This window comes from Falco naumanni, chromosome 4 (genome assembly GCF_017639655.2).
Source record: "Falco naumanni isolate bFalNau1 chromosome 4, bFalNau1.pat, whole genome shotgun sequence".
Taxonomy (NCBI): Eukaryota; Metazoa; Chordata; class Aves; order Falconiformes; family Falconidae; genus Falco; species Falco naumanni.
This window is the reverse complement of record NC_054057.1, coordinates 81921304-81940811: the sequence shown is the minus strand read 5'-3', so window position 1 is coordinate 81940811 and position 19508 is coordinate 81921304. Positions and strand designations below refer to the sequence as shown.

The window sequence follows — 19508 nt, the reverse complement described above, 5'->3', positions numbered from 1 at the left end:
GTAAAAAAAAAAAAAAGAAAAAAAGTACATTTTCCCTTATGTTGCAATCCATCTGTTTTTTAACTTATGCCCATTGTCTTTTTTATATCATACCGTGCATTGTTTGAAAGAGCCTCAATTGGTCTTCTCAATAAGCCTCTTGTAGGTGTAACATAGTGGTTGTAAGGGCCACCCAAAACCTTCTCTTCTCCACCCTGAGGTTCCTTCAGCCTTTCACAGGGCAAGTGTTCCTGCCCCCTGGCTATCTTGGTGTCCTGCCATTCACTCTAGTTCATTGAAAGCATTCTTGGGGGGTCCAAAACGATGTAGAGAAGTACCAGGTCAGTCTGTTGCAACAGGACAAGGGGTAATGGTTTTAAACTAAAAGAGGGTAGATTCAGACTAGATATAAGGAAGAAATGTTTTACGATGAGGGTGGTGAAACACTGGCACGGGCTGCCCAGAGAGGCAGTAAGTGCCCCATCCCTGGAAACATTCAAGGTCAGGTTGGATGGGGCTGTAAACAACCTGATCTAGTTGAAGATGTTCCTGCTCACTGCAGGGGAGTCGACTAGATTATCTTTAAAGGTCCCTTCCAACCTAACTACTCTGATCCTGTGGTTTATAAAAAAAAACAACCCTTTTTGTAATTCTGTTACGTGGAGGCTTAGGGAGGCTTTTGGATGTTTTGTATGTGGCCAGTGGGATCAAACTTTTTTAGTTCTGTCTTGCAGGTGTATACCTTAGAGGAGTCTTCTCTAGGCCACTCTAGGTTTTGGGATAACGGACATTTTGGTTTTTTTTAACAATGGCCCCTAAAAGGATGGCTGTCTGTGGAGCTGCATACATGTAATTGGTTTATGATTGGCCTTCAGTGAAAAATTTAAACTAGAAGCTTGTCTTGCTGTAGCTGATCTCTTACTCAATATATCCTTTCTGTTTTTATACATAAACTCTAAGATTAGTGTGGTTGAGTATATTGAAAGTAATAAAAAACAGACACAGAAAAATTGTTGCATGTTTAAAAAAATCATAAAATGAAAGAGTAAGTGCATCATTTATTATAACACCATGTAAACTAATGAAAAACATACTGCAGGCTGGAAATTTGTTAAGAGCTGAACTCAAAAAGTTTCCATTCCCAAAAATGCCTTGGGGCCTCCGGCTGCAAGCTTGTGGCTAAAGAGGCCCTATGGTAAACTGACATAAAAAATAACTACTCCATAAACATTCAGCTCCTGTTTCACAATAGTTGGAAATAAGTTTTTAAAAAGTGTTACCTATTGATACTGACTGTACTTTATCAAAGGGAGGCAGTGCATTTATGTCTAGAATATTAAATTGAAAATTAAACACTGGGGAGATGGGCCCTGGGCACAGAAATGTTATGTTCATTGTACATAGGAGAACATCAAGAAGATGAAGTGACTTGCCGAGAGCAACAGAACAGCACTTGGTACTGGCAGAGCTGGTATCAACATTAAATAATTCCTGGCTTATAGTCCTTTGCTCATTAACTGTACGTGTGAACAACTCACCTATTGCCCACCACTCTGCACAGGTACCAACCCCTGCACGACAGCACATTCTTCAGGCTGCATGCAAATACACCCTTAGAGTATTGACGGTATTTGCACCATCAGTGCTCAGATGAATGGTGTTGGCCACTTAGAAAAGACCGAGTTTTGTGTCTCTTTCCTTTTGATCTGTTTAGCTTTCTTAAAGGTGTGTCTTTCCTGCAGCGTTAGCCCAAGCTGGTTGACTAGGTGTTGGCTTTGCCTTTCTCCTTCTCCCTGATGGACACTTGTCAATGTATGAAAATCATTGATGTGGGCAGTGGGCTTTCAGGCAGTTTTAACTGTCATGATGGCCTGGTGGCAGAGGTGGTGAGGAAAGTGCTACAGCCTCAGTTTTGTCTTCACATGGATTGGCAAGCAGTTTGCAGAAATAATGACAGTTAAACCTTCTGAGTGCTGATGTTCATCCAGTCTGTTCCTGCAGTTCCTCTAGGTGACAGAGGTTCCCCTGCCTGGGAAGAAAGAAGCCCTGGAGCGCCTAAAGATCACGGGACACTTCCATAAAGTCCAGATTTCACAAACCCATAAAGATGTAGTAAATTGGATGTATCTTTGAGACTACTTCAGTGGCTGGTTTGTGATCTTTGAGAAGGACGATCTGGGAGTAAATATTGCTTGCCTTAGCTTACTTTTCAGTGAGGACTTAGTAATCCAGTACTTTTTCACAGAAGTAAATGGCATGTCTAGAAGTCCCAATTTTGGTAAATATTGTCACTGTTGTACATTGATGAAGTAAATATATACAGTAAGTCACCCTGTATTGCTATAGCTGTACTTACATGAGGTGCAGCCCAGGAGAATGTCAGTCTGAGGTTGAGCCACTGGGAAGAAAAAAGAAAACAAGAAAAGAAAAGGTAAAACAGTTGTTTGTAGGTGGTTGAAAGAAATTTAAATAAAATTTAATCAATTCTGATAAATATGGATCACTTTCATTTTTTTGTATGTAGCATTTACACTATACAATGTTTTCTTCCAGTGATTAGGAAATCTGTAACGTAATTGTTCATGATGTTTGGTGTTGAATTGCTGCATGTACAGACTTGACTGTAGCTGAAAAGTTGATAGAATTAAAGTATCACAGTGGTGTTGGTGGTTTTATTTACATTTGTGAGGTGAATTGTGGAACTTGCATAAAAGCTGTAGATTTAAAAATAGAAACATAACTTCCTTTTTGTCACTGAAATTGTCATGTTTGGTGGGTTAAAACTGACACTTCACAGTCCTGATATCAAATGTTTGTGTTGTAATATGATATTATGATAAATGTCAGTTTGGTTATTGTAAAAAGTAGTGGGTTTGGCGCACTGTGTTACACTAACTCACTTTGATTACTGAGTATGTATCTGCTCCTTTGCACACTGTGGTGAAAAAATACAGAGAACAAGTATATTTTATTAAAATATAAAAATTAAAGTATAATTTATCTGACTGCTCAGAATTTGTAACCAGTATTTCAATATGCAGATGTAACTTATCTGAAGAAGAAAAATGAAGTAAAGCACTAATTTCCCTATGTGTTGCAGTTAAAAAATATATATACATACATAGGCATTAAAGAGGTTTAAGTATTTTAGCTTAGATAAATGATTGAACAGTAATATTTGGAGAGCAAGATAACTTTTAAGAATAGATGAGCTTTCTTCTAAAATGAAAGATTAACTAGTTCAAGGGTACTTAATTAGGACTGAATTTTGAGGTAAGCAGAATACTTAATTTGGGAAAAAAATGGTTTAAGGTAGCAGCCTGTGCCACTTCATTCTTTTTGTATTAAAGCTTTGTTGAGAGGCGCAATAATGGTCTGTAAAAGATCTGATCTCTTTCTGGTGGAGATTTTTTTTCCTTATTTTCTCTGCTATTAGCACTGGCTCTGGTCTTTACTACTCGGTGTTACTGTTAGAGCTACCCAGCTCCCCTGCTCCACTCAGCCTCTCTTTGCCCTCTGTTTCACATACTGTGGCTGGTGTTTAAGGACCCAACAAAAACAAACAGTGCAACCAGTATTTTGCTTGCAATTTTAGTTTCATAATTTGATGAAGAATAGTAAATAGAAGCACAAACTGTGGTTATTATGTGGTCTTGCTCTTAAGAGAAAAGGATTTCCATGGCTAATGTGTATTTGCGATGTCATGCATGGAAATCACCTAAGACCAACTCTAGTGGTCTTAAGACTAAGCTGTAGTGGCTGGCTGTTTGGTCGCAGTGGCTGGCCGGCCTCTCTTCTCAAGAACAGAAAGGAATGTGCCACAAATATAATGCAGAGAATCAGCAGATCTTCCATTTATACTTTCATACAAGTTTGTGTTCAAGGACCTAGTAAGACAGCTGCTCTGTGTGTTAGAGCAGAAAATGGATGTGGAAAGCTCTTTTCCTCTGTGTGTGTTAGGTGGGAAGGAGGATTTAAGTAGTTAAATGAGTGGATGTGAAGAGACCAGGGTGATACCTCCTACTGCTGAAGTCCCATCTGTGAAGCAGCTGTAACAGGTTCTGGAGCTCCAGGAGCTCCAGCCATGTGGGGATAGGCCATGGCAGATGGCTTCTCACAAATGCAGTCCTTCAGTGCCTTAGTTGTGGCCTGTGGCCTCGTATCCGTACATGTATGAATATGACTAGAATTAGACATGCAAATTGCTGTTGAATTCGGCTGGCTAAGTTGCACAAACTTATTGACATGCATGGCAAGGTGCAATACTGAGATCTGCATTCCAAGGACTGCTGTTGTGCTCATGGAGCTCTTAGGGGTGGGCTGGAGAAAGGTTCTGTCCACAGTGGTCACTCAGCAGTCACCAAAGAGAAGCTTTGCTACTGCTGACCTACTCTGGATTCACAAAGGTAACGTGTACCTCGTTGCCTCCCTCCTTTGTGACTCAACAGCTCTTGGGGTTAGCTCTCTGCGTTATCTTCTGCTTTCTGATCATTGCTGTTGAAGTACAATTTCTTTCATGTAGTACACAGAGTTTCAGGAATGATTAAATCACACCATGAATCATAACTGAGATGCTGAGCTATACACACTGCTCTTCACATCTATAAGCCTGTGGACATGAGTAACAAGTTTTGTAGTGACAGCCTTAAAGTGGGTTTGCAGTTTTGCTGGGAGCTGAACACACTGTTTTTTGTCTTTTAATGTAAGCAACTTGAGTGGAATAAAAACCTTGTTAATCAGTTTGAAATGAAGTTGTAGTGTGGACAGAATTAGCATAGTATTTCTAGATAGCTTAAAGAATAGAGTACATTTTCAAGTGTCATATGTAATGTATGATTTTATTCATGAGGCCTGTATTTTATATTCTAACAAATATAAATCATGTATCGTAGTAATCATATATAATTCTGAATCACAGCATAAAATTTTGCAGTGCTATAATGAAGAAAAATGAGAGAGATAAGGAGGAGCAGCTGCATAGCTAATGAAGGAGTTAATTTCAACATGTGTTTTAGACCATTAAGTACTATAAAGCAAAAAGTGTTGCACTGCCAGCACAAACCAAAGGCAGGCAGTTAACTACCACTCCCTTCCCTGGACCAGCATCACTGGGGATACCGTAGAGCGCAGGCTTCACTAAAATGAATTCATTAGTTCAGGCAGTAATGTGCACTAGAAATGTGGAAGAAGATACAAATCATTGTTGCAGACTGTCTTTTAGCAAGGAAAATATTTTGTGTTCTGCATGTGAATATAAATTTTTCTCTATGAAAAAGTTTTTAACGTTTCAGGTTGAAATACATGTTACAAACTTATTTAACAGTTTGTGAGCCAAGAGTTCTGGTCTTTTTTTCTGTCTGTCAAGACTCTCCAGAGGCTGAGATCTGCAGGCCATCTAATACATCATTGTTCACATGGTATTTTTTTCTTTTTTTTTTTTTTAGCAGGTCTGAAACATTTCCCTTGTGTGGTTTTGCAGCGCCGTGTTTTTTTTTTTCCAAACAGCATGAGTCCTATCACTAGATCAAATTTAGAATTCTCTGCTTCCAACAATTGTCTAATGGGTCCACATGTTTACACAGCATGACATTGGCATCCAGTGTCATGGAAGTCTCCAATCAGTACTACTGTTTCATGCTTCCTCCCCGCTTTAAAAAAAAAAAAAAAAAAAGCTACAGGCGCAGTTATTCCTGTATTCAGGGAGGCAGTGAATGGTCCCTCTACTTCAGCCACCAGTATTGTCTCAAAAAATTTAGAAAACTTTTTTCATCTGCTGTAAATGAAAATGTCAATTCTCGGGTGTTTTATCAATGCTTTCTGTATCAATAAATAGATCTTAAAATGCTTCTGAATGGGAGACTGGAAAATAACTTTGTCCTGAGATTCTCAGACTGAATGAAAACTTTTATCTGCCTATGCTCCTGCTCCCACTATGCATATTGCTGCCTTGCTAAAGCTCCCAGCTACTTCTCCCAGCCACTGTGACTTTCTTTGTGTTGATATTAGCATTTGCGTAGCCTGATGGTGATCACCAAATTGATCTTTCTGAAAACTAACCTACCAAGTGGCAGGCTCACTCACTTGGTATTTGCATAGCATGGGAAGACCTTTTGTAATTAACTTGCCAGTGTGTTTTGCAAAGTGTTTTAATTCCTGTTCTCTGTTACTGGATGTAAATAAATCAGTAGCAATTCCTTGGCAGCAACCTTCCACAGTCGTTTGCTCTGATGAAACATAGTCTCTGGTAGCATTAAGTGAAGGAAGGGGGGTTTGGCTAGGACACCAAAACCTTTCTTTTTTTTTTTTAATGCTCTCATGGGATCTTTCACTTCCACGCAAGCAACTGCCTGAACTGGCCAAGTGGCCTTGATTTAACGTTGCTTTATGAACACTACTTGTCCCAGCTGCAGGATGTCATAACCTCTATTTCCTTAGCTTAGATTTGAGATCTGGAGCCATATGATTCAGATGAACCACAACTGCCCTTGCTTTAACTTGATGTATTTGTTTTGAAAATACCGTTGTTTGCTCCAAGTTTTAGCTGCTAAGCAATTAAGCTGATCTGCACTGGTAAATGGGGAATACTTACCAGCCTGATTAAAAAAAACTCCTAAAACCTGCAAAAAAAGCTGAAGTAATCTCTAACTCATCAGTGCTGATGAAAATACTTCATTACTGTAAACTTAAGACAAAAACCTTTTTTTAAATAAGAAATTATATATTGTCCCTAAGATAAGTGCCCTGATGCAAAAAAAAACAAAACAAGAAAAACAAAAAAAAACCCCCACAATTGCAAAAACAATTGCAGGTTGTACAGTATTTTGGTGAAGGACAATGAGCTCACAAAACACTTGCTGCAGACAGGATTCCCAATAGAGGATGATGAGCAGAACTGGGTTGGTTTTGTATTCAAAATTTGATTTTATGTAGGCTCCTGTTCTTGTGCAGCTTAGACACAATCTTTTGGATTTAAAGTGAAGCCAACTGGATTTATAAAGATGCTTATCTTATTCTCTGGCCATGTTCAAATCGCCAGAAAATATTAAGGCTGAGAAGCCTAATTTGATACGCTTCTCAGTTAATATTTTTATGCTAGATAAAAAAACCCACAGACCTGCACAAATGCTACGTTTGTAGTCACTTGTTATTTCTAAGTGGCAGATACTTGCTGCCTTTGCTACTCTGTTGTAGCCCTGTATGTCTGCTCTCCACAGTGTGTCAGAGTTCAGTGCCTTTGCATGTAACTTGTTGTGTTACAGAAATCTTCGTTTCTGACAGACAACTTTAATATGGCAATAAACTTCAGTTCTAGGTTCATATGTACAGTGTGTGTCAGCTCCTCTCAGCTCCCTGTTCTTTTTGGCATTTTGTCTCCCTTTGCAATTTGTGTCTATCAGTTTGAGCAGGGCATTATTTCCTGCTGTTTTAATTATTTCTGTAAGAGTAACTGAGTCCAGAATAAGCAGGCAGAATAAACGGTGTGTCACATTCTTTCTGAAGACATTTGGTAGCATGCTTTAAAAATGTAAAATTAATAAAAACATGGAAGAACAGTCTCTACCATAGCTGTAGCCTGTTTAAAAACCAAACACAAAACCCCGCAACCTGCAAACCCTACCTTTTATTAAAAGAATTGAGACACAGCAGAAAAAATGGAAAATCACCAATAGGGTCTGCATGTGTACCCTGTCACTGAAGGTCTGTCTAAATTGCCAGTATGTCCTGTGAGGATTTTGTTATTATATAAAATAAGATGTATTTACAGGCTCTAATTTGTAGAAATCTTTTACAACTAAACTTGTAAACATAATTATATTCTTTCACTTTTTACAATTGCTGGTTTGTAGTGGTATTTTCTGAATTTTCTTATTTATTTATTCACAAATGCTCAGAGACACTAAACAGAAGGTTTGAGAGCTCTGGGATGCTTTCCCAAATATAGTTTAGAGCTGTTGGTCAATCAGTGAAATGCTTCTGCAATCTGAAATACAAGTAGCTCCAGCAGCACCTGCTCTAGTACAGCATGTACGGGATGCTAAGTTTGGCCAATCAAGATTTTTGTTCCGATAACATGCAGGCGGATCAGTCTTAGGGCGTCTGCAGAGTTGCTTCTAATTTTCAGGTGTATCTGATGGATTGGAAAAGGAATATTGCATCCAATTGCATTCAAATACTGAAAATGACTTTACAATTAAGATGCCATTTTACTTGACAGACTTAGGCAACTCTGCTTGCTGCTGAACTGCATGGATTGAGTGAAGTTTTTCTTCCTCGTATTTCCCCTCTTTCCCATGGTACTGCAGTATACAGAGGCTGGTGTGAGACAGTGGAGCTATTCTGGATTTAAAAGCTTTTTAAATTTTTGGTGTCTGAAGGCAGTGCTGTGGCCCAGGGACGTTAGGTGAATTCCTTAGCGGTTACATGGCCAGCTGGAGTAGTTTCTTGTACTTCACCATCCCTTCTTTTTTGATAGTGGTTGCTGAAAATTATTTATGCGCCGTAAGATTTAGTCCATCCCATTTTGTTTTGTGCAATGTCCCAAACTTGTAGGCTGATCTGCCTTTATTTATTTTCACATGCATACACATGCACACAAACTTAGGTTTCACACATTTCTGTTATGTCAGACCTGCAGTGCTGACAGCTGGAAGAGTGCTTTCTCTAACTCCTAGCAGCTGAGACAGCGGGTGCTGTTGGGCTCAGTGGCACCGTTGCTGGCCAAGCAGCGCCCCAAAAGGGTATGTGTGTGCCTCCTGGCTTGCTAGCTGATTTCAACATGGGCGTTTTCTTGCCAAGCAGCTGGCCCATCTGAACATGACCATTTCCTGACAAGCTGCAGCTGGGATGTCTGTATTGCCTCCCTTTCTGGGATGTGCCTGGTATGTGGTTATTTCTCAGCTAACCTGCTACTGGGACAAATAGCAACCGAAGAGAGCTGCCTTTGTATGCAAATCTTGCATTACTAATCAGCATTATTAGAGGTGAGGATTGTAGGAGAGAGGCAGAAGGATGGTGAGCGCTGTAGTGCTCATGAATGGAGGAGCTGGAGGTGGGTTGAACCTGTTGTTAGGACAGAAAAGAAGGAAGTGGTGTGGTTGATATTGCTACATCACAGTTCTCAGCGGCACACCCACTTGTTTTGACACCTACTCTCCAGCTGTATGGAGGCATGAAGACTAAATGCATACCTTCAGACCTGTGGTCTTCAGGGTTTGTTACTACTGTTTGAAGCTTGAGCTTGGTGTTTTAGTATTTTGTTTAGAGACTTCAGCATTTAGATTTATAATTCTGCCCTTCTAGGCATTTCCCTGATTTACCTTGCAGAGTATTCACGCTTTTGTTCCGTTTTCCAGACTTCCTTTTCTTTGCTGTTGGCTTAATTTTGAGATATGATATTCACAGCAGAGGTAAGTGTCTCTTTGGGAGCAAAAAAAAAAACCCCCACCAGGTAAGGATTTGAGTGAGCTAACTAAAATTCTCTATTTAGAAGAAACAGCTTATTTTTGAGTATTCTGCAAGCCCTCAAACACAGGTCCTGCCAAAGGCACTGACTGTAACAGCAGCAGCGCTTAGGCGAACATGCTCAGGTTTTCTGGCAGTGCTTACAAACCATTTAGGAAAAACAGGCATATTGCTCATAGCGGGTGCCCCACAGTTTGGAAAGCACTGCTTAAGACAAATTTGTAAATTATTTTTTGTGGTTATAGTTCTTAGTTTTCATTTCATCTAGAGTGTGTCCAGTATCTTAACATCAAATCTGTAATTAGTACAGATGCATTTAGAGGCTAAGACGTTTGTAGTGCTTGTAGCAGTAATTCCACTGTGTTGCACAGTGTGGAACTCGGCATGTTTTAAACATTCTCCGCTTGTGCATGTACAGTTTTTTATAGTTGAATTAAGAATTTATAACATGCTGGGTCTCATATTCCAAGTCTGTTTGTTTCTGAAGCTATATACAGAACTTGGACTAGGTCATAAATTTCTGTAGATGAAATGAAGGCTGATTAGAATTTTAATATTAAGGAAGGAAATGGCCTTGGGTAGTACACTACAGAGCAGAACAGGCCTTCTGTTAATACACAAGAGTATTACTGTTTTCTTGAACTTTGCCTTCCAATCCAATTACCACTTGTGCCTAGAAATCATAACTCTGATGCCTTCCATTTGATAGTGTTGAATTTTATCCTTGTCCAAGTTTATATCATTGCCAGTAGTAAAAATGATCCTGATTATAAAACTGCTAGATAATATACTGCTAAAATTGAATTATGGGCAGTAGTACATGGTATTTGTTGGTAAACAAAGCAGAGTCATGATGGTATATCAAATCGACCCACTTCTGTCTCTTTTTAAATTAAATGAAATCAAGAGGTTTTTCCTGTGACATGCTTTTCTTACGATAACATATTTTATATTGCACTCTTCATGATATGAATGAAGAGCAAGCTTTCAGTGTAAATGATTTTTTTTTTGAGTCAAGCAAAATAACAGGAATCTATGTTGTCAGCTTTCATTTTAAGCACTTCTGTGATAGCATCCTGCTCACAGTATGTAATGAGCTCACACAAAGAGTAGTTCCAGCCAGCTCCTTTATCAGTGTAAGCCTTGTAGTTCAGTATGTGTCCTCCTGTGTCCTCCTCCTGTGCCCTCACTGGTAACTGGATTGGACTAGATGCTGCATAATTCTCTGGATCTGAATTACCGATCCTTTGCTGCACACGTCTGCTGCACATTTACAGCAGAATGTTATTACTGAAGTGTGGAATAACATTCTATTATTATTACATGAAAACTGATTGTGATTCCTCAGTATTTCAGAGTATATTATTAGTGTGGTACAACTGATCATTTTCTTACAAGGCAATCGTAGCCTTGTTTAGATGCTGCATGTGTATTTATAGGATCATGATGCCTGAATACGGTGGCTAAACTTGGCTGCTTCTCCTACTGGTTTCTGTGGTTTTGTTTCATTGTCCAGAAGAAGTGCCAACATTCTCAGCTCTGTAGCTTCCATCACCAGGATTCATGTGATGTCCACTTTTGGCAGGAAAAGTTGTATGTTTGTTTATTTGGTCCTTTAAATGGTATAACAGACTTAATAGTTTATTGTCTCTCTTTAAGAAGTTTTGTTTATAGTTCTCACACCATTAAAATGTCACATTAGTGGCACAGTCTGAAACATACTTATCCCACTCAAAAGACTCAATGGTTTATGCAGTCTGTTATGCAAGTAGCTTTGCTTTAGATTTCTTCCCATTTTTCTTTGATCGCTTGTGTAGTGTGTTTGAAATGAATGTCTGATGTTGATTCTTTTTTGTGTTCCATTGGGTGCATTTGATTTTGCAGCTGAAAGAACTGGATACTAAATGTTCTTTTTGCATCTGTCTATAGCAGCATTTCAGTTTTCCTCTTTCAGACAGAGCAAAGGCATTTCTAGGATTTAAGGCCTGATAAAGTTATAAAAAAATACAGCAAAGCCAAAAAGACTAAAATGGAAATGTATTTTTATAATTTTGGGGATTTTATACCGTAAATCAGAGCAGAAGGAAGAAACTATTTCAGAGATAATATTGAAAATGAAAAAATTCAAATTATTACATTGTCACCCACATTGTAAGAACATTACAGATAAAATTACTTCCTTGGTGCATTTCCTCCTGCTATATTAACCCACCGTTGTTTCAGTAACCAGGAATATATGGGTTTATGGTTACTTGGTATAAAGGATCTGGTGCTGAGAGAATTGTATTTAAAGATTTTTGTTTTCCCCTTCTTTCTTAAAGGTACAAAAATGCTAATGTGTCCTTTCCTTTCTGAACTTCCAGACTGGAACAGTATTTGATAAGCTGGCTCCCAGGGTAAAAGTGCCCTTGAGAGATCCTCTTTGTAGAGCGTATGAGTTCTTTTGTTATAGTTTTTAGGCACAGCACAGCAAGTTTAGTTTTGGTATCTGCGTTATACATAGTGTTTCAGTACCGTTCCTGTCAAAGGGTTCTGTAGTGATTCAGTGCTGAACATGCAATGATTCTACAGCTCTGGATAGACTCATTTCTTTCTGGTCCCATGTTATCTTTAATCAGGAAACCATTTGAACTGAGATGCCTTCAGATATAATATGAGCAAATATAGAATTTCAGACCTTACTAGACAGTTTTACAAACTGCAAGGGAGGATCCAATTGTGGTTTTGCCTGCAAACACTTTTTATCTGTTGAGTTACAGTTTTTAATTACTCACAACTGTGAGTGATTTTATGTCAACCGTGTGAGCTGTATGAGCATTCAAAACTGAATTATCATCATGTATTTTTATTCCTTCCCCCTCCTCAATTCACTTCACTCAAAAGCTGAGAAGGAGGGAGCACTGGTCTTGAGTGACCGGAGAGAAATCTCTCCTTCAGTAGACAAAAATGGAAAGCCTAAGCCAGCGATCCAGCTGACATCTCATACTAAAAGCTTCTCAAATGATCCAGGCATCATACAAAATGCTAGCATCAAACTGGCCAGTACGATGATACTCAGCGCTGCCAACACTGAACAGTACTGCTCTTAGTGACAGACACAAGCCCCGTGCTACACCATGTACCAGGAGCAGTGTTCCTGGCACTAACGCTGGAGGTCTTCCCACCCTTGGTGGTACCTGCCCTGCTGGACGTGGGCATGAAACAACCAACCAGCTGCAGAACAAACCTGTATGCAGACCACAGTGTCCCCATGAGCGTTGAAAGGATATTTGCAGTTTTCTCAGAGGTGTCTCCACCTAAGAGTTTACAGAAGAACTGGTGGGAATGCAGCTTATACCTTCACCCACCATTTCTTCCTGAAGGATGATGCTATGTCCAACGCTTGTTCTGGCAAAGCCATCTTATTCTTATTATAATAGTTTCTAATTACTCATTTCTGCAAGTGTGAGTCACCACAAGCCAAATACTCTGTGAACAATTATCCCAAGAAGTTATTAATTACTGTGGAGCCACTACAGCTCTTAAAATGTAGTGCCTGTACCGATACCATAAATCCACTTTCCACTTATTACGGAGCCCTTTGTATTCTGGATTCTGTGTTAATGAAGGTACAGAAGTGCTGCTGTGGCTTATTCCTCGTGCTGTTGGCTGTCATGTGCAGATAAGCATGTGAGATGGAGGGACAGCAACAAAAGGCCCTGCTAACCAAGCAATTTAGGTATTTTGTGGTCTAGTTTTTCTGATTCCGATTATCGGTCTGGGGAAAGAGCCACAAAAATGCTACAAAATTTTCTATCTTTGTAGTGGATTTTGCGGCTTCCTATTTGCAGCATTTGTTGGGTGTAAATTTTTGCACTTTGGCCAAAACAAGACAGTTTTTATGACTTCACTTCCAAATGTGTTGAAAGCTTATGTTGCTGTATTGTTTATTGTACAGCACTTAAATAACTATATATACTGAACATATGCTAAAGCAGAATTCACAAACGGCATTCCTTCAGTGAAACTTCTGAAGTATTTCAGAGAATCTACAGTTAGTGTCCTATTGTAACACGTAATTTTGTAAGGAAGACAGACAATTTAAGTTTTTGGACAGAATGATGAAAATTATTATTTGAAATTGTTACAGTACCAGGAACATTAAGCCTAATTCGGTTGAAATTCAAATAAAATCCTTATTCTAAAAAGCTAAAAAGCAAGTAATGAAAGTTTTAAGGCTTTTATTACGGGTGAAGGATTTCAGAAGCCTTTTAGAGGTCTGTGTGCTCTTTTATATGGGTTATGTTTCTGACACCTCTCAATGTGGGGTTTAAAGCACTTTTTTATTTAAAAGAAAAGATATACAAAAAGTTTGGCAGTAGATCTACCCTTTGAGTAGATCAAAATGCTTAAAAAAACTTGGTAATTGCTTGTAAGAGGAACTGTATCAGAAAATTATTTTTCTGCTTTTATTTCTAGTAAATTTATAGGCTGCACAGTTTAGCCAGCATTCCAGGTTAATTATTCATTTGCAAGTAACAACTCTTTTCAACTCTTTCTCATACTTCCAGTTTTAAACCAAAGATAAACCTTGAGATGGTTATGCTTTTCACTTCTTTACACTTTGTCTTTTGCAGCCTATCAGAAATTTTGTGTAAATTTTAATATAAATGTTTCTAATGTCAAATGCTTATTCTTTTCACCTGAATGATATAGTGGAGTATTCCACTGCAGTAAGGATAGGTGTTCTATGGTTCAAAATTTGGCAAGCAGTAGCATCTACCTGCACTTTATTAAAGCTTCGGGAGTACCTGAGCTGCATGTTATTAACTGCATCTTTATTTTTTTTTGTGGAAATACTCTAGATCTGTGCTTAAAATATTTGAGTACTGTATTATTCAAAAGGATATTTATTTAAATATTATGGATAAAAATTTTCTAGTAGAATAGTAGCATAATACTGATGTAAAATTCCTTTTCTACTTGGGCCAAATCCCCTCCCTAGGAGGAGGTCACCAAGAAGCTGGAGCCAAGCTCCTTGCTGAGGCGCACAGTGGGAAAGGGTGAGAAAGGGTCATGAAGTGAAACAGGGCATTATAGCTGAATATGAGGGAAACATTTTTCACTGTAATTAAGCACCAGAGCACGCTGCCTGAGGAGGGTGTGGAATCTCTCTGCTCTGGGAGGCTTTCCACGCCTAGCTGGAGAAAGCCACCTCGCCTGCAGCCAGCACTGGTGGACCCGCAGTGGGGACAGGATCCAGATTTCTGCATGCCCCTTGCTTGCTCAGGTGCCCCCACACCATGTCTCACCTTCATATGATTATTATCAAGACTGTTTCTAATGAAGTCTTGTTGCAATGTAAAATTCTGTCTCAAGGCTTGGGCTGAGACCAAATTTAATTTTTTGTTCTTTGGATACTGATCTTTGCCCTGACATGAGGGGAAAGAGATCATCTGCACAGGTGGAGACAACCTGAAACGTGTTTAAGAATATCATAGATGTGCTTGGAGGGAATTAGAAGGAGAATAGAGGCTGAATATTTCTTTTAAACAAAAGGACAGACCTTACTTGTGGACATGACTGGAAGACATCATGGTTCTTCCAGATGTTACTTTTACAGCAGAAATAATCATGAAAGACAGCTCATACTTAATACCTAATTCAAAGGTAAAACCTAGTACCTACATTAAAGATAAAACTATACCTTAACTAGCTCTGCTATTATTTAAATAATAGATAAAAGAGTGTTTTGCCTTATCAGTTCTTAGAGAGTACCTGTTCTTTCCTGTTAAAGCACTCCTGTTCCTAAAGCATTTCCTATGTACCACTAGTGTCCTTACAGCAATAATGTTAGGAGGGGTCTAATTTGAGACCAGATTTAAAAATGTCTTAAAATCTTGTGAGCTCAATCTAACTTTTGTTCTGTGGTGACTGAGGGGGAAAAAGTCCTTTTAAATAAATTTGTTCTCTTTCTAAATAGGTAACTAGCCAGATGCATTTCAAATATTTGTCCAACCGATCAAATATTGGTTTAGGTTTAGAAAACAAATTAACCTAATGTTTGAAGAATTAGACATTTTGTACCTGAACACTTTTCTGTGTCATTACTTCTGTACCAACGACCCTAAGTACTTTGGTCAAAATAAAAGACTTCTCTGATGAAAATTAGTCAGGCAAATGTTTTTGCAACTTGGATAATTCTTACTGTTGTGTGCATTCATGAAAAATAGTGCAGCTGCATGTTTAAATTCAGTAGTTTCACTAGGGGAAGACCAGCCAAATTGTAGTGCTGTATAAAGCTGGTAATGTGGTTGGTGGTTGTTTTTTTTTCTTTCTGAATTAACTGAAAATATAAAGAATAGTTAAAATTACAGTCTTTTGTTAGTCTGCCAGTATTGGGTGAAGTCGGTTTCATATGCCTGTATGTAACTTTTAAATGAGAAAACAAAATTCTAAGATGAAGCAATTTTACAGCAAAGTTGAGTAAAATTACAAAGCCAGATTATTTACTGATGTTTTTTTTTTTTAGTTCTGCATAAAACCCATAAACTATGGAAGTTCTTACTCATTTTCTTTTACCCTTTTGCTTATGAGAAAGGCACACCAGTGTGTCCAGTTTATTTAGAAGCTATTACTTCTGCTGTAGATACGTTGATTCACTGAGTTACTTTTACATTAGCAAATTAGGCAAAATCATAAATTATAATTATAAATTAGGCAAAAAGATAACTTGGTAGTTGAACATCAATTTGATTTTGAGATAAACACATTTCTAAGTGGGTGGGTTCAGAAGGCAGGAGTCTTCTGTCCTGACACTAAATAAAAATAGATCCTAGATGGAAATGTTTGGGGGTTTTGGTTTTTTTTTTTGTTTTTTTTTTTTGTTTTTTTTTTTGAGGGGTGTTTGAGTTAGATGTCTGATTACCTTCTATCTCAATAGCTGTGCCTCAAGATCCTGGTAATATTTAAATCATTAGTATTAGAGACCATTCCCCTTCCTATTCTTGAAGCAGCAGCTGTGAACTTTTCCACACTGTTAGTTTTCTACTAAGTAGCTAATAACACAAGTGTACTCAGGGACACATAGGCATGTAAAAATACATTTTTGCATGCTTCCTATGCATGCTTCTATGACTAAGAGTTTGAAGTGGACCAAATTGAAGTTTTTGCAGTAAGATTTCAAGTTCTGACCTGATCCTTATGATTGCTCTGCTCTGTTCTGCTCGTAGTTAGCATATCACAGTGTATCCGCTGTGAGGTTACACACATCAGTGATTATTGTGTGTTCTGTTTGCATAATTATGAGCCTTTTTAAAAGGTTGCTAGAGTTTAACTTTTAAAAGGGTACTGCTGCTTGCTTTCAGTAATTGCAGATCTGAATGATGTCTTCAGACGTGATGCAACTCCAAGAAGAAATGCAAAGGGAAGGACAGAGAATGACAACACGTATTGTTCTCCTCTATCTTTAACTGCCTTGACCACATCTTGTCATACATTTTTATTTGTACTGTATGTGAAGATAATTTACTTCATTTATTAGATTAGATATCTTAATAAAGTTACGGGTATGGGTTTTTATTAGATGGTAGCATTTGTTTGTTAGCTAAATAATAACAGTAAATTTTTTTTTTTAACTCAATAATCATCTGTGAAACTATTGGAGCGGTTTAATAGTTGACTGCTACCATTACCCATCCCAGAATTAGCAAGAAAACCTGTGAATTTTTGCAACAAAGGCAAAAAATTGCTTCTGATGTGTTTGTTGATCACTGATGGGTAGGCAGGAAGTTGAAGAGGATTTTCTCGCTCATTCTAAAATGCAGGAAGCTAACCAGCATCTTCTCACTGCAGTTCTAACTTGAGAGGGCTGGAAATCCTGACAACTCCAATTGGAGTCTATCTTTTTCCCTGGCTGGCTGTTTCCTGCCTGTGCTTCAGTTTTTGATGGGCAGGAAGTCAGTGTATATGCTGAACTGAATATATACCTCACTTAAGAAGAACAGAGGGTGACTTCTCTTTTATACTATAAATATTATGAAAATATATGTTCTGTACACTGTAAACATTTATAATTTGCTATACTGGTTATCTGTTGATTTTTTTTTTTATTTGCTTGTGTCATCAAGAAAAATATCTTTATCAAAATTATCAAATCCCTGGTGAGGGTATTTGGTCCATGTCGTTATGGTCCTATTGCAAATGCTTACCCTCTGTGTAGAAGGAAAAATAACTCTTTTGGATTCCCAATAGACTGATTCTTGCCTGACACATTATGAATAATAAAAAATAGATACATACATTATTGGTAGTCTTGGGTTAACTCACAAATTGGATATCGTATGTTTAAAAATACTACCTCATTGTTTGCCTAACTGAGGAGTAGTAGCTGCCTTCTGGGTGATGTTTTCAGGTTCTGCACTCAACATTAAGCATCCATATCTGACCTATAAGCAGGGAAAGCTGCCTGTTCTCCATTTTGAGGTGTTTCTGTTTACCTGCTCTGTCCTGTGCTTTGTCTGGGGTGATGCCATTTTTACTCTTGACCATCTCTCTAAATGTAGAACAGCAGCTGTTCTGTTCATGTTACTTACGTGCTCAAGGGTTGTAATGTCCTCAATTTTCTCACGTGCTTACTTTTGCCTTTGTTTCCCTTTCTTCCGCTGCTCTCTGCCTTTCTGGTATTTCACATGGTTTAGCACACCTGTCAGCTTTTTTTTGGTCCTTGTGTTACCCCATCTACTCCATGGGGTCCTTCTTCCTGCCCCGCAGTGTCCTTCTGTGCACTTACCAGATATTCCTGCTCTTTGTACTTTCACTTCTCCTTCTGTTCCCTCCTGCATATAAACACTAATTCGTCTGACTCCCTTCAGTTTCTTGTTCCTTTTTACTAAAATATTTCCCACTCCCTGCTGCCTCCTTTGTCTAGTTTTTTGCAGCCTCTGACTGAGGTCATTGGAAATGTAGTCACCAGTCTTCATAATAGAACCAGACTCTTGGTGACTGACGTACCTTCGTGCTTCATGGGAATAGCCTGAGTTCAGGCCCTCAGAAGCAAAAATTGTTTTCTGCCTTTACCAGGCCTCTACTGTCATTTTGAAATCGGAGGGAAAGAACTGAAAGCCCAAAACCATGCAATGCAAGGCACACCTACAAAGCAGCAAATGCCAAAAGATCTATGATAATCTGAGAGCTGGTAAGCTGAGTCTCGTCATCGCTATACATAAAAGGTAGGATACACACAGCAACATTATGTATTTTACACATAGATTTATTTTAAGGAATGGTGTCTTCAGCCAGAGACTGCAAAAAATGGGATCCCACAAGCTGCGCAGCCACTTGCTTCCACCTTGGCAGCACCTCCTCTTTTTGCTGGCAGAAATATTCACAGTGAATTGAATTAAGGAACTGACTTGATTTTAAAGTAACCTTTGGGGAGGGGTAGAGAGGTAATTTTAACCCAGATGAGTTTACAGAACTGTACAAACACTTGGGCCAACACAGGGAAGAGCTGGGAGAAAATGGAGAGTGTGTCTTTTGGCAGCAGTGCTATCTTATGTGGGTTTAAATTGTTCCTGAAGCTATTACCTGATATTTTTTTATTTGTAAGTAAAGCTTTCTTTAGAGCCGACAGATAAGTATTTGGTTGTGTAATCTTTTACTGTATGCAAAATATACATCTATTTTATAAGCATATTGTTTGTACTCCTGCAATCACTGTGTGATTGTATTTCTTCCAGTAAGTTAATAATTTCTATTATATATAATGTGGATATTCTAGTGTAAAGCGGGAAAGGAAGAAATCAGAGCTCTGTGTAATGGCATTAAGCTTTTAGGCGTATAGACAGCTTAAACGGACTCACAGCTGCTTAACATATGCCCTCTGCCTGAACTCATTTTATCACTTGGTATCTGACTTCTCTCAGCATATAAAAAGTTGATGTGATTGATAGCTGGTTATATGGTATTTGTCAGGGTGAACTGTGTCATTATGTGTATAGATTCAAAAATATAGAAAAATAAATCTGAAAGAACAACAACAAATAATCTGACATTTTTTCCATTCATTAAGCTTATTTAAAGCAACT

At 38.3% G+C, this 19508-nt stretch overlaps 2 protein-coding genes across 5 annotated transcripts in view; one reads left to right on the top strand and one right to left on the bottom strand.

The window, feature by feature from the left end:
• The window catches only part of GPR146 (G protein-coupled receptor 146), a 57106-nt gene that overhangs the window by 29099 nt on the left and 8499 nt on the right, over nucleotides 1–19508 (bottom strand). For all 3 annotated transcript variants that reach the window (XM_040589945.1, XM_040589946.1, XM_040589944.1), the window contains exon 2: nucleotides 2336–2377. The gene's annotated coding sequence lies outside the window, so the exon portion shown is untranslated. The remainder of the gene's footprint in view (nucleotides 1–2335; nucleotides 2378–19508) is intronic.
• Nucleotides 18763–19508, top strand: part of C4H7orf50 (chromosome 4 C7orf50 homolog) — a 42912-nt gene continuing 42166 nt past the window's right edge. The window contains exon 1 of one of the 2 annotated variants that reach the window (XM_040589951.1): nucleotides 18763–19025. In XM_040589951.1, the coding sequence (XP_040445885.1) occupies nucleotides 18885–19025 (141 nt within the window). In that variant the 5' untranslated portion in view covers nucleotides 18763–18884. The remainder of the gene's footprint in view (nucleotides 19026–19508) is intronic. The other variant, XM_040589950.1, reaches the window with a different exon arrangement.